The sequence below is a fragment of the Corapipo altera genome, unplaced genomic scaffold (genome assembly GCF_003945725.1).
Source record: "Corapipo altera isolate COAL_440 unplaced genomic scaffold, ASM394572v1 61411, whole genome shotgun sequence".
Classification (NCBI taxonomy): domain Eukaryota; kingdom Metazoa; phylum Chordata; class Aves; order Passeriformes; family Pipridae; genus Corapipo; species Corapipo altera.
Window position 1 is genome coordinate 28,646,137 of NW_020884875.1, and position 15,225 is coordinate 28,661,361.

General features: G+C 38.5%; 1 protein-coding gene across 10 annotated transcripts in view; it reads left to right on the top strand.

Annotated features, from left to right (window-relative positions):
* The window catches only part of MSH3 (mutS homolog 3), a 98,376-nt gene that overhangs the window by 65,509 nt on the left and 17,642 nt on the right, over positions 1–15,225 (top strand). For all 10 annotated transcript variants that reach the window (XM_027634525.1, XM_027634522.1, XM_027634523.1 and 7 more), the window contains 5 exons: positions 888–952; positions 2,244–2,360; positions 4,011–4,118; positions 6,101–6,215; positions 10,279–10,436. In XM_027634525.1, the coding sequence (XP_027490326.1) occupies positions 888–952; positions 2,244–2,360; positions 4,011–4,118; positions 6,101–6,215; positions 10,279–10,436 (563 nt within the window). The remainder of the gene's footprint in view (positions 1–887; positions 953–2,243; positions 2,361–4,010; positions 4,119–6,100; positions 6,216–10,278; positions 10,437–15,225) is intronic.

Here is a 15,225-nt window from a genome sequence, read left to right on the forward strand (position 1 = left end):
TCAGAGAAGATGGTCAGTGAGGAAAGGAAAGACACCAAAGGGGTAGGAGTAAGGGAAGGGGAATTGTTAGAGAGGAGAAGAACACACAAGTAGAACAGGAATCTGTTTGATTTGAGCTCTTTCTTCCTCAGATGTGTGTGGTATATTCTGCTTACATGCTGATAGATGTAGAATTCAAATGCTTCTTCACAGAAGGAGAGCAATAAGAAGTATTTCAAGACAAATATCTTGAAAGTGTTTTAGGTGAATGAAAAACTCGTCCACCATGCCATTGCTGGGTTTTTTTGTGCCCATGTCAGGACTGTTATTTTTGTTTGTACTTGAGGGTGATTGCTGGCTATTCCAGTGGGCTGTGGAAGGTTTTGTCTAAATCATATTAATTATGATGGAAAAGCTTTGTCAGACCAGAGTCTCATGGATTTCTGTAAACATGGGCATAGTCTGTGTTAATCTAATCTCTGCAGGTAATTCATTTTCCAGCTGAATTTTGTGATCAGGAATGCTTCAATTCTCTGACATCCAGGGCCTCAGGCTGGTGTTACAAAGATAACTGACATGAATCATATAAAACATTGCAATAAACACATCACCTATATTTCACTGCACTGAGCATCCTGCCATTACTGCTGTTTTTCCCTGTGCCTCCCTCTCTGCCCCTGAGTTGATTCAAACCTCAAGCAAGGTTCTCTAGATACAGGAGGGGTTATGTATGTCATAACCCTTGCTTTTCTGGGGGAGAAAGAACATTAACTTCTGGTCTGCTCAGTCTCTTCAGGCTGAATATTGTTTTCCTCTGATGCATGTGGATTTCTTGATTTATAATGATTATGATTCTCTAGCCTTCCTGACTTCCCATGATGTGTAATATTCCATTTCTGTTATTTCAGTTTCTGATAGAAGTCAAGAATTCCCATAAATCATCTGTGCCATCTGACTGGGTTATGATTAGTAGGTATGTAAAATATCTTTGAAGTTGTTCTATTTTAATATAGAAGTAAAACCATGGTATTTTGGTATTACAATTAATTACATACACATTCTCATTGCTTCATTTGGTTATGGGTTTTTTTTTTTAGCTAAACCCAACCGACCACAATTGTAAATTTATTGATTAAAAGCAAACAAAACCAAGCAGAAAAATGGAGTGCTTAAAGCATTTGTTTTTACACAGAAGATCCTTAGAGCACTGTATTATTTACCTAACCTTTTAAAGTACATGTACTGGTGTTAAAACCATGGTCTTGATTCAGTTGTGCCTGTAGCTTGCATGTGCAAGTGCTTCATAAAATTTTGATTGTTCTTATTTTATTCAGAAGGGTTAAAGTAGCTATACAAACATCTGTTTGTACATCTCAATAAATTCAGTTCTTTTAAAATGTCATTTTGCTTACTCATACAGACAGGCTTTTCTTGCTCTGGTACTTGGTGCTGTGTAAGCATGATTTTAGATAGTTTTGGATACTTCTCTAGCAGGTGAAACAGAGATGGACTGAATTATGTAGTTGGCTTTTATTTCCCTCCAGTAATTTATGATTCAGAGGGGTTGAATACCTTAAAGTTATAATGTCCATGTAAATGCTGAATTTTCTACAAGGCCCAGTTTGTAATATGTGAGCACAGATATCACAGGTGAACTCTGAAGTGATGTTCTATTAATTTATGCAAGAGTTCAGTATTGAAAGTGCAGATATTAGACCGAATTAATATGATGAACGAATTGCACCTAATCTGGATTCTGTAAAACAATGCCTGGGTACCCCACAGTGAATCCTTAATGAAAATACATAAACAAATACCAAGTGCCCCAAGTGGAAACTAGCAAGGCACGCTGTATTTACAAAGTTCATTTGAGGCTTGTCATGAAGTTTTCCTTTTTAAAGTAATTTTCTTTGTGTAGTTCATTGTATATGCAACCAGCTACAGAAAAGCCATCCATTTAGGCAGTGTTTTGTGAACAGAGTTTTGTGGAATATGTAAACGTTGATGATATATGCCACATTGTGCAAAATATTTCAGAAGCCTTGTGATTGGACAGTCTCGTGGTTACTGACCACTTTATTCACAGTAAATACTAGTGGAATCAATAGGGTTTGGTACCACAACAAAAGAACTTTTTTTTTTTCTTAATCATCCATTTTCAAGGCTCTCAGTGAGTAAGAAAACTATTCCAATTTTGCATGTAGATGGTGTAGCTGATTGCATGGTGACCTTGATTTCCTGTTTGGCTTCTCTCTCCCTTCCAGCACAAAAGCTGTGAGCCGCTTCCACTCTCCTTTTATCATAGAAAATTACAGGCATCTGAATCAGCTCCAGGAGAAGCTCATCCTTGACTGCAGCGCTGAGTGGCTGAACTTCTTAGAGTGAGTTTACAAAATACAGCCCATCCTCATCATTGTATTTGGTTTGGAGTTTGCTGTAAGAGGAGAAAAAGAAAGATGTTTATCTAAAAAGAAGTTTGTAGTTGTCCAGAACAACCTTATAGGTAGTCAATTAAAATGTTGCTTAAAGCAGTTGAAGGCAGGACCTTGAAGTCTGAGTCCTGAGACTAGCAGTGATATCTCTGTATTTTCACATTCTAATGAAAATACACTATTACTTATGTAAGGTGTCCCTCAAAGTTTGAAAACTAATATCACATAAGATATTAGTTTTATTAAGAGCAAAATAATAATATAATACTAATACTATTATTCTAATATATTAATAAATTAATATTAATTCTTTTTAAAATAATTAAGAATCTAAAAGTACAGTGGAGTGAAACTGAATCGAGTCGTTTTATTGTTGAAGTAGTACTACTATTTATTAATATTATATAGTAGTGTTATTATTAATTATATTTTTTACACCATCCTGAGTTTGACTATGATTATTTGCTAGAAAGTAGTGGGAGTTCTATTGTCCCTCACATCTGGCACATCTGTTTGTCTGAGGTCAGAGGTTTTAGTGGTGTAATTTGACTATTTGGCCAAAGGATCTTTAAAATGGGAGTTTAAAAATTATTTCTGGGACTTCTGAATGCCTTTAATTTTTCAGTTGTCCAGTTATCCGTTATTTTTTTACTTCCATGAATTGCAAAGCTGGTGAAATTGTGCCTCTTGTCATGCAATGATAGTTTGCAAAAGCTTAGCAAGTCCCCTCTGAAATTGTCTCACTGGATTTGCCCCATAGTGGGAACCCAGCAATTCTCTAAATTTGATAGAAACTAGAAAAACATTCCAATTTGCACTTCTCTGGGTGTGTTTCCTGTGCAGTGCTAAGAAAATGGTTCTCTTCATGTTCCCTTGGCTGTTTTCAATAATGTTGTATAACAGCAGACAACAAGGAAAGACCTGGGTGTAGGAAAGTGCTCTTCTTTCCCATCCTCCATTCATTTATGTCTTTGTTTATTAAACTTTGCTCCCCTGCTGGTTTTGTGTTCTATATTGTACCTTTGAGACTAGGAGATGGGAGAAAACAAATTCTTGAGGATGAACAGAATGAACTTTACTGAAAAGTTTGCTTCCCCTGGTCATGTCATTATTGTGCTGGGGAAGCAATACATAAAATGAAATTTAATTCTTGAATTTTCTGCTGTAGATACCATACTTTATTGAAATTGTAGACAACTCCTGTGTCGGACACTCCAGTTTGGTTCTTTTCTGATTGTAACTTATGGTTGAAGTTGAACCAGTGATTGGGATTCAGCTGTCACTGTAACAAATTGTGGCATTTTTACAGACCTCATGGAGGCAACTGCTGACCCTTAGTATGCTACCTAATGAATTTCATTTTTGTCTGATTTTTTCTGTCTAAAAATAATTCACTCTTAGAATGTCATAAAGTCCATCGTGATTGTGTCCTCCTGTTGCAGCCTAAATCACTGCTGAGAGATTTGAATTCAGAGCGATTTAGCAACCACAGGAGCTCTGTGAAGAACTTGCATGGAGTGTATTTTGACAGTGCTTCTGTATCTGTGCAGAATTATTTTTTCCCCTTTTCTTCTGTTACTTTTCCCTGTTTTGGTACAGCCATTTCAGTGAACATTATCACTCTGTGTCTAAAGCCATTGGTCACCTAGCAACTGTTGACTGCCTGTTCTCTCTTGCCCTGGTGGCTAAACAAGGAGACTATTGCAGGTAATCAATTTTTAATTTTTATTTGGGATTTTTAAGGGAATTATAAGAGGGTGTTTAAAATAAATCAGATTTTTAATATCTGTACTATGATAAAATGCATTATTAAAATTGTTTACAATAGTTTCAACTTAATCTGATTTTGCAAAACAACACTTCCGGGCAAAACACAAATCTGTAAACATTACAGTTCAAATTTTACATGTTATGTCAAATTAACAAATCAACAAACAAATTATGTTTTTTGTTTGACCTGAGTCTAGTGGATGATATCTCACTATATATAAATAAATGTTGGACTTTGCATGGACTTCTTTTTCTCATTTTTTTTTTCTCAGCAAGATCTGAGTTTATAATATCTTTCTACTACCTCAGTTTCTCAGGTATTTGAGGTTTGTTTCAGTGATGTATTTCAGATAAATAATAGATAAATATTAGTTCCGGCTTGTAGAGCAGAGGGGATGCCTCACCTGGCATCAGGTGTGATGAGTTGTGCACCTGCCCCTGCCCAAGACCCACACATAGGCAAATGAAATCAGCTTACATGTATTTCTGCTCTTATACATCTTTAAACATAATACTGATCACCTCTGGACTCTTGGGATCGCATGTGCCTCTGTTAAAATCTCTTTGAAAGTAATTGCTCACTTATTTCTGTATACTCAGATGAGAAAACAAACTGAAGTCTGATTAATTCACTGCGCCAGGGTTTAAATAATTCACTGAATTTTAGAATGGCTTAGAGCTTATAAACTGGCTGGAAAGAGACTTCTCAGTGAAACTTCAACTGCAGGGAAGGTGTCACTAATTAATTTTGGAGGGCTGCTGAAGGAAAGATTAGGATAGTAATACTAAGCATTTTGGAGGAATGTTTTTTGACTCAGTGAGGATCGTTTCCTATAGCTCAACCTCAGGTAGGTAAGTGAGCCAGGTCAGGAGCACAAGTGCTCTGCACAGTTGTGGGGGAGAGCTGAGCACCTCTCACAGTTCAGAGGCATCTGAGGATCCCTGGGTAGGGAAACTCTTCCTTTACACAGATGATTTACAGCATCAGGGCTCTCAGGCAGCAACGTTAGGGACGTAAAGATGATGGTGTGTGTAGTCCAGAGACCATCATCTGATGTTTGGGTGTCCACTCTCCAGGGTGTGAATGGTTTAAGGGATGCTGTTGAAAAGGTAGTATAAGGCTCAAGACTGTCTATATATTGGTTTCATCTCAGCTATACAACTGCTGGGAAAAAACCTGCCATTATCAATTTGCATCTCTTTCCCCAGTGCTTTGTGTTTCTAATGTGCCATTTATTTCATCTCCATTTTCCTTCTAAATTGCATACTCCCACTCCCCACATCTTCCCTTTAAAGACCACCCAGAGTATCAGTTCATTTCCAGTCTTGAAATTCTGTGGCTTTATTCCAGTATCCTCTTTTTCCCAGAGCTGCTGCCCCTCTCCCTATGAGTTACTGCTCTTATTTCAGTGGTTGTACTTCTGGGGTAGGAAAATGTTGCTGAGACATGGAACCACATTTACCTCTCCACTGAGTGCTGCAATTCAGTTTACAATGGAAAAGAAAAAGTAGGTTGCAGAGAACAAAAAGAATTAATAGAATTCAGTGGAACATGCTTCTTTTTTGTTTTTTGTTCTGTGAAGAACATTCAGTATTTTGAGATGGAGCTTTTCAGACATGGAGATATATAGTGAAGAATTAGATGTTACATTAGTAGACTTGTAGACAAATTTGCAGTGCAGGTGGAATTTCCTTATCCAATTTGCTAATATATTCTTATCCAATTTGCTAATATATTCTTTTGTAATCGATCGAAAGTAAGGAAGTCTTTAGAAATGCTAAATGTCAATAATTAATTTTTATAATTTGAGAGGTTTTTTCACAAAAATCTACATCATAGGTGACCCTCCTGCAGGCTTTAGTTGCAGTAAATTATTAGTTACAATAAATTAGAATTAATATATTTTCTTTTTTTGCAGACCAGTTGTGCAAGATAATCGGCAAGAAATAATTATAAAAAATGGGAGGCACCCTGTGATTGATGTACTCCTGGGAGAACAGGATCAGTATGTTCCAAATACCACTAACCTTTCTGTAAGTACCAAGATACTTCAAAATCATTCAAGGGAAGGAGTCTGGGATCAGCTTCTTGGCCAGGAAATTAAAATAAGTAATTTAATCATACAACTGTCTGCTTGGTTGCATTTCAGAGAGATATTGCTAGATGTGACCACATCTTTTTTGTCCCTTTTCTGATATCTGGCAGCCAGACACTCTTTTTACAACCTTGTTCAACCTTAATGGCATAAATAAAAGAAAGGTTATCTCAGTATTAGGAAAATGTGTTTTAAATTGTTGTTTTTGAAAAACAAATGGATAATTATGGGGGTTTTAATGGTGTAATCAGAAGGAGTCTTAATTTTGTCAAAATCTTTTCTCAAAATTGTGGAGTGTTTTAATATGCAAAATAGATGTGACAGGCTCAGTTTTGCACCTTGATTCTAAGATTGCTTCTGTATTTTTTTAGGTATTTCTCTACTAAGTGTTTTCCTTTCTTTCTGAAAGTGTTAATGTGATGCAGACTTCTTTTTCCTGATGAACTCTGTCCTTTAAATTACCTGTCCATTTGAGGTTTTTCATTAAATATTTACCTGTCTATATATTTTTTTTAAATATTGTCTGTTCTTAGTGAATATTAAAGAAATCCTTGCAACTTAACGCTGAGCTCTCTCTGCCTTTTTATATAGTAAATACGGAAAAGGTATGAAACAGCTGTCAGTGTGGAACATTTCTCTGATAAATAGCATTCAAATTTGTATGTATTTCTTGGGAAATATTTTTAAATGCTGTTCTATACTGAACAATGATACAGATATTTTGCAATACTGCAGGGAATGTTTTCAAAATTATTTGTCAACTCCGAACAAGTAACAGATGGCACTTAAAAAAAAATTCAGCATTTCATTCAGTAATCATCATCCACTTTTCCCTGTTTAGCCCCATTCTTATGTTGGCTTTCTAAATACTGAATATTACAAAATTAAGTGATCATAGTGGAATCACTTTTGCTTCTACTGTTGAGTTTTCTCTTTCTTGAGAGAAGAGGTGGGTGGGAACTAGTGTGGTAAAACGTCTCTAGTTTTCAACTACTGTGTTTGAATCAACAGGAAAATACATCTCCTGTCATGCTTTCAGATGAAATATTGTCAAATATCTAACTTGAGGAAAAGCTCTCTTGCAGTGCCCTGAAATAAACATATTATTTTTCCATTCCCCTTCTCCTCCACAAATGTTCATGGATTGTTTTAGAACTTTTAACTTCAGCCATGGATTCCAATAAGATGGTGGCTTATCGCTGTGTGCTTTTTTAAGGGCAGATATTGTTGCGTTCCAGATTAAGCTATGAACTGCCCACTGCAGTTACATTTTTATTTAAGACTTCTTAAAAGCCTTTTGGTTCATTATAACCTCTAATTAGCATCTGGAGAAAGAGTCACCCACTCTTATCTGAGAGAAATTCTTTTTAATTTAGTGAGAAAAAAAAAATATTTTGGCGAAAGGTTTTTACAGGAGTAAAATACAACCAAGAAAAAAGCATTTCACTAAAACATTCAGCACAAAGACCCATTACACAGGAAACACCCACTAAAAACTATCCATATACCAGCTTTAGTAAAACACAGTTCATTGGTTTTAAGTCACTCACAAGAGAAGGAAAAGAGCAACAGGAGAAAACAGATTAAAAGAGTAAAGAAAGAGAGAAGGAGAGAAAGGAGAGGAGAACAGTTACCGACAAGATTTGATGATTCACATGGTACCAGCTGGAGGGGGAGAAGAGAGAGACAGGGAGACCACCTGGAGTCCCATGTATTTCTAGAGTTCAGTTTTCCCTCCCAGGCAGGTTATCCCACCAGCGCTTTCCAGTCCTGGGTGAGTTGTGTAGCCAGTCCCAGGCTGCAGGGGTGTGGTGTGGGTGAGCTGCCAGGCAGCTCTGCCTTGACTGACAGCCCGACTGACAAGGCTGCAGGGCCTTCAGCTGTGCCACGTGCTCTGCGTGGGCTGCAGGCCTTGCCTTCAGCTCTGCCCTGTGCCCTCAGCACAGGCCTGATGTGCAGGCCTTACTATGGACCTGCAGGTCCAGGGCCAGCCCCTCCCCACATGCACACACACACACACTCACAGTGAGTTGGTTCCGACCCGTATCAATAATTCACTGAGATTCGTATCCAGTATCTCACAGATGTGTTCTCTGCTCTGATGTAACAGCAGATGTTCTTTCTGAAAACCAGAGGATTTGCAAACCAGCCACCAGTGTCACAGCATGGTTGGAGGGAGCCTGGGCAGATTGTGGATTTTAACAGATGAACTCGTGAACTCATTCTGATTTTAAATTGTGTTGGTTTGAGCCCTGACAAAGTTTTTAGTAGCAGCATTAGAACTATAGCCTGGAGACTAGAATGTTATGCATTTTGTTCTCATACAGTCATGTGCATTTTATTACATTCATCCTTTATTCCCAATAGTGGCATTTTCTGAGTTTTGACTGTATTACGACTTCCGTATGGATGAGGTTTGCTTTGCAAAAGCTGAGCAGCTTTTTACATATAATAAATTCTGATTGCCTGTATCTTCTGTACTATGACATAAGTGACAGTCCTATCTGAATTTTATGTGTGTCTCTATAAACAGAATGAAAGCCCCATCAAAAGTCAGATCTGTAAAAGATCTTGAGACTTTTTCCATGGAGAGTTTTTTGGTTGTTGTTTTCACAGTACCTGATCAGTTCCAAGTTTCCCAAGCAGTGTGACTAACACAGCTTGTCCTGCCCTCTATGCCTCTCCCTTGGGGCAGTAGAGTGTGCTGACTTTTGTGTAGTTCATCAGTTGCTGCATTTCTTTGGATGCACCCAGGGGAAAGGAAAAGAGTGCCTGTGTGATGTCCTTGCATAACTTAATTTCCTAGTCTGGATTTGGGCTGTGAGAAAGCTTTATAGATTCATTGAAGAGTTTTAATTTTGTATGAGCAATTGTCTGGCACTGGAGTAGGCAGTCTTACAGCTGAGATGAGTTCTTGCATCTGATTTAACTTTCTGTGTGGTTTCAGTGGTCAGATACACTTACTGACTAGAGATTGGGTACAGTCTGCTCACAGTATTTGTGTTGCAGTTAAGAATTGCCAAACTCAGCAATGTCTTCATTTCTTGTTGTAGCCAGTCTGAGTGTACTTATGTCATACCAAGGCAGGCAATTATGAGTGTAAAATCCAGGTCAGGTCTTTGTCTGTCAGATCTCCCCATTTGGCAATGAGAACTCCAGCTGGAGAGGAGTCCAGATCACAGCCAAATTAGGACAGCTCTGGCTATGCTGAGAGCTCATGAGTTTCTGCTTTTCTCCAAAGAAGATTACACAGAATCTCAGAATCCCAGAATGGTTTGGGTTGGAAGGGACCTCAAAGCTCATCCAGTTCCACCCCTGCCATGGGCAGGGACACCTTACACTATCCCAAGTTGCTCCAAGCCCCATCCTACCTGGCCTTGGACACTTTCAGGGATGGGGCAGCCACAGCTTCTCTGGGCGACCTGTGTGGGGCCTCACCACCCTCACAAGGAATAAATTCCTTCCCAATATCCCATCCAACACTGTCCTCTGTCAGTTTGAAGTCATTCCCCCTTGTCCTGTCACTGCAGACCCTTCTAAATAGTCTCCATCTTTTCTATCAGCTCCCTTCAGGTCCTGCAAGGCCGCAATTAGGTCACCCTGGAGCCTTCTCCTCTCCAGTCTGAACGGTCCCAATTCTCCCAGCCTTTCCTCACAGCAGAGCTGCTTCATCCCTCTGATCATCTTGGTGCCTCCTCTGGACTCGCTCCAGCAGCTCCATGGCCTTCCTGCGCTGGGGACCAATTTCTTGGATACTTTCTTAGCTCCTTGATGGAGAAGAGGAAGATTCCCCCTCACTGTGTCCATTTTGCTCAAGAGCAATCAAAGTTGATTTTGATGCATCTGGGGCTTCATAATATCTGGAAAAGCGAATGTGATGAATAGGAAGTTTAGACCTGCAGACTTCTCCTATATCCTTCTAAGCAGATGCACACACCAGACTTTCTTATGGAAGCACCACATGCAGGAAAAAATATTTGACTTCTCTTTTGTGTTTCCAGGGAGATGGTGAAAGGGTCATGATAATAACTGGGCCTAACATGGGAGGAAAGAGTTCCTACATAAAGCAAGTGGCCTTGATCACAGTCATGGCACAGGTTGGTTCTTATGTTCCTGCAGAGGAAGCGACAATTGGAATCGTGGATGGTATTTTTACCAGGTAATCTTTCAAAACTTGCTGTATATATATAGAAATGCTGCTGTGGCAGGGGGGTGTGTGTGTGTGTGTCTGTATATCAAAGTGTAATTTCATTTTTCGTTTAGAACTCCAGAATTTATACCTGAAGTTTCCCTTTTCATTTTAAAGGCATGTATTCATTGTTAAGTTTTGACTCTGATTTTCTGGAAAGCTAATGGTATTTGTATTGTAATCTTTGAATCTTCGAAGGATAACAATTTTACTGTATATGTCTTGATTAAGATCCAGATATCTAAATCATCTGCCTGAATGGACATCTCAGCCAAATGTATTCTACTGGGTGGCAGCCAAATGGTGTTTCCCCTAAAACGAATGTTGTCACCTCTGAAAGTCCTGTCACAGTTTCTACTGTCAAGTTCAGTTGTATACATTCACAGTATTTGAGACTGAGAATAATGGCAGTTTATTTCACTCAGTCTCATTTTTGAGGCAGTGCTGAGTAATTTGTAAGGATTATCAGTACAGTCAAAAGTCTGTATTTTATAATCTAATATTACTAAGGTTTATCCCTCTAATTTTCCCACTTTTTCTTTAATAATTTTTGTAATGAGCAAAAATTCTGTGTTACTGATGGTATTTGAGATGGATTTTTATCTGTGGTTATAAGTTTCACAGCAGTCATGTAATCTGTGCTAGAATTTCGTGAAATTCTAGTTCTGTGATGGCAGTAAGCATTCCAGAGTTAACTTTTAATGAGAACCTGAAGTAGTTCTCACCTGGGATTGCTTCATCTTATAAAGTGAAGTGTTCTTACTCTTCATTGTGTAATGACAAAAATGAATGAAATTGCACCTTGATGCAGTTCAGAGCTAAGCAAATTAGAAAACATTTGTATCGTCTTTCCAAAATTCATTGGAGACAAGAATTCAAAATGGTTCACTTCTTTCCCTGCCCTGTGTTGAGAGAAATTAACTGGTTGGTTGAATGAGCATTTTCTCAAGGGGACGCAGAGACACACAGGACCTGATTTGCTTTACAGAACAAACATTAAAATGTCACTAACAATTTGAAGATGATTTTTTTCTTCCTCTGTGTTTTGTAGCTGAACTTCTCTTGGGTTCACACTGACTGAATTTCTAATCGTGCAAGTCTGCTACTCTAAACCTGAGTATCTGCTTTCCTCTACTTTTCTTAGACTGTCATTGTAACAGGGTGATTTCTGCACAAAACATTAAGAAGTGTGACAGAGTCATTGGGAGAGATATTTTGTTTTGTGCCTGCTTGAAAGAGAACAAATTGGGGTTGTATCTGAGTTCCACCTGTTCCCCAGTGTATTTCCCTGATTCCACACCAAGTATTTTTTGCAACTTTTCTGTTAAAGTAGTGTGGTCAAAGGTAAAATTATGCTTTCAGATTTCAAGCCAAGCAGACCATTTAATTTGTAACCCACTCACACTCTAAAACAACGGATTGATTTTTTTTTTCTTCCCTGTCTATATTAGTTTTGGAAGCTCAGCTGGATATGCCACTCTTCATTTAATGTGAAATGTGTCAAACACCAGATGAATATATGGAAGAATTACTGAAATTCATGTAATTGCACTGGCAATTAAGAGTAAACTAATTGGCTCAATATTAATCAAGAAGAAATTGAAAATACATTATTAAGATAGAAGTAGTTATGCATTAGTTGAAAGGTAGCGGGAAGCAAAAGGGAGAAGGAGTAGCTTACCAGATGTATAAAGACTACAGGAAGTAGACATCTCTGGTTTTGTTTGTTTGGGGCTTTTTTGGGGGTTGGTTTTGTTTTTTTCAGGGTCCTGGAAAGGCCTTAAAGTAGGGAACTCTGTCAGGCCAGGTTAATGTGGTGTTGCATTCAGGATATTTCTCAGCCCTATGAAGTTATCCTTGAAACAGTTTTTAATGCCTGCTTTGAGAAAAGAATCAACAAATGAACTACCACATGTTGTGTCTTACCTTGAGGTTTAATGCTCTTTTCTAAAGTCTCAGCTTTTGCCCTGGACTCTTTGCTGGTAGGGAATGACCTGGAAGAGATCAGAAACTTTCTCTCAACTCACACCAATTTTGCTTTTTTTTATTTTCATCTTCTGTGTTTTGTTTTGGAGATTGACTTTGCTTGGATTTTTTTTTTTCTTATTAGTTGTTTTGATTTTATTTTTTTTAAGAACACAATGACAGCTATATGGACCTCCTTTCTGCATTGCCACTCCAGCCCAAAAGGGTCTTGCTGAAAAATTTTCTTCTTTTTTTTTTTCTTTTTTTTTTGTTGTTAATAGCTTTGGTATATTTTTAATACTTTAAAAACTTTGCATAAGAAGATTTACAAGTTAGTTCTGTCACTGCTGTGATGAGTTGTTTGTGGGGACTGTTCTTAGTGTCACACCCCTGGGATGCTGTGAGGATGCTGTACAGGCTGCCTCTGCATCAAGGGGTTCTGGGTATCAGGAGCACCAACAGTTCTGCTTGATAGATCTGATAGATCTGAATATTGGTGCTTTATACTGCAGCCACTTTTTTTGTTCATAGGCTGCATCTTCAAACTGTGGATTTATATAGATTTAAGAGATTTGTGTCTCTAGGATTTGTGAATCGTGTTCCAAAAGGGTTTCCATGGAAATTGAAAGGTTGCCACTATGGTTATTCCTTCTGATATACTGTATTTGCGTATGGTATCTTCCCTAAATTGACATTTTTAAAGATACAAAAGGAGTTGCTTATAAGTGGAATGAAAATAGGAGTGATCCAGCTTCATTATTAGTGTATAGACACAAGACTAAGGCTGGTCTAGACATTTGTAATATGGAGGGAGTACACAGTATTTTGAGGAGGTTTGATGCTTAATATTTGCTTCTTTTTTTTTCCCTTCTCCAATCAGGTTAATGTTTTCTTGCCACCTTTCCTTAAAGAATTTAACTTAATCAGTGTCATTTTATTTAAAAAACTTAGAATGGTTTTGTAAAGGTCAGCACCTGATATATATTGATTTGAGTATTTAGTTCTCTGATGTTTGAAAATTCCCATCCAAGTTTCTCCTTGCAGGAAATCTTAAAGCAGTTTTTGCTTTAAATTAACCTTCAGGTTTTTTTAGTTCTAATATAGTTATTCAGACATTGAAATTAAAATATTGTTTCTCTGCATGTTTGAGTAGAAAGACAAAGCAGGGGTGGACAGGCAAATATGGAGGAATTAATGAAAGGAATTCTGTTGGCCCAGTCATGCCCTCAGAAACGGTGATGTTTAGCTGCTGAAGCAAGCTGACCTCTAAAGAGGTCCCACTTCCAATCTATTATTGATGGAATTTCTCGTAGCCAGAAGACTTCAGCCTAACTCCTGTAGGTCAGCAGTAGCTCCTCATGAGAGTCAATTTTCAAAATTGAGAGAGAATGCTATAGCACTTTGAAGGCAAAACATGTTCAAATATACAGGCTAATTTAATAATTTAAATTATCAAATGCCTTGATTTCAAAATTTTGAGATCAATTTTTTTGAAATCACAAGCTACCGTAAGAAAGAATACTGCAAAGGACAGGAACTCTTGCCAACACTACATGATGCTACAGGGACAAAGAATTTCCTCTTACAGCACTTACCTGCCTGGCTTTCTCTTCTTGTGTTGAAATAAAAGCTATTTCACTTATTTCAGTGATCAGATGTGAGAAGGCACAGTCACACTACAGTGACCCACATCTTGCAGTGAAGTTTTATCCCATCAGCCAGGCTGGGAATGCTTTTAAAGCTGCAGGTTCAGTTATGTACACTAATACAATGCCCTGTGCTTCAAGTACCTTTCAAAACTGCCCCTTGCAAGTGATCTGCCACTTGCTCAAAGGTTAAAGGAATGAACAAAGGCATCAGTAAGATGCATGTAGATTATTCTCTCGTGCACTTTATCTCTCCTTGCTATTTGCAGACTCTCAGCATGACTTGAATTCTCATGGTATCAAACACAGTTTGAATTGTCTGCGAAGGTAAATTAGGAAGACAGAGGGGTGCAGGAGGGTGGCAGTACAGGTTAACAGGTGAGGGTGGTGGGTTGCCTAGGTGAGCAAGAGTTCAGTGTTCCCACTCTACCTGACACATGCATTTACCTGCACTTTGAGGCCATTGTCTGAGTATAGTCCCTGCACCTCATGTGATCTGCATTTAGGTGTACAAAATTTTGTCCTACATTTTCTCCTTGTAACAGATGATCTAAAGCTATTTTTAACATGGAAGATACTCCTCATTGCTGAGTGTGCTGGTTTAAAGGTAAACCAGCAGGGGAAATGAGCTCAACTCAAAAGAGAGATTATAAGTCAGAATAACAATTTAATAAAATAATACAATAAGTACAATTATACAGACAAACAATTGGTTTTAACCCACAAAACCCAAATATATAACCCAGCACCCTGGGGCATGAACAGAGTGGTGTTCTTTGGGCCCCCTGATTCCAAAGGAAAAGGAGAGGGGAAAAACCTGTTGGTGAGAGTGCTGTTGCAGTCTGGTCAAGGGTGGTGACTGCAGTCCGGTCGAGAGTGATGGTTGCAGTCTGGTTGAAAAGTGGTGGTTGCAGTCCAGTCGAGAGAGGTCATCTGCAGTCAGGTTGAGAGCGGTGATCTGCAGTCTTCCTCTGGATCCCATGAGTGGTAAAAAAGGTCCCAAGACTCCAAGTTCAGGCAGTACCTCAGTGCCTCCCTCAGAGCGGGAGGGGTGGGGTTGTGGTGTTCCTTAATGGGTGTGAGGACAAGAGCAACTCCTGTCTCACAGGCCTCTTAGCACCCAGTTTATAGCCTGAGGAGTCAGGCTC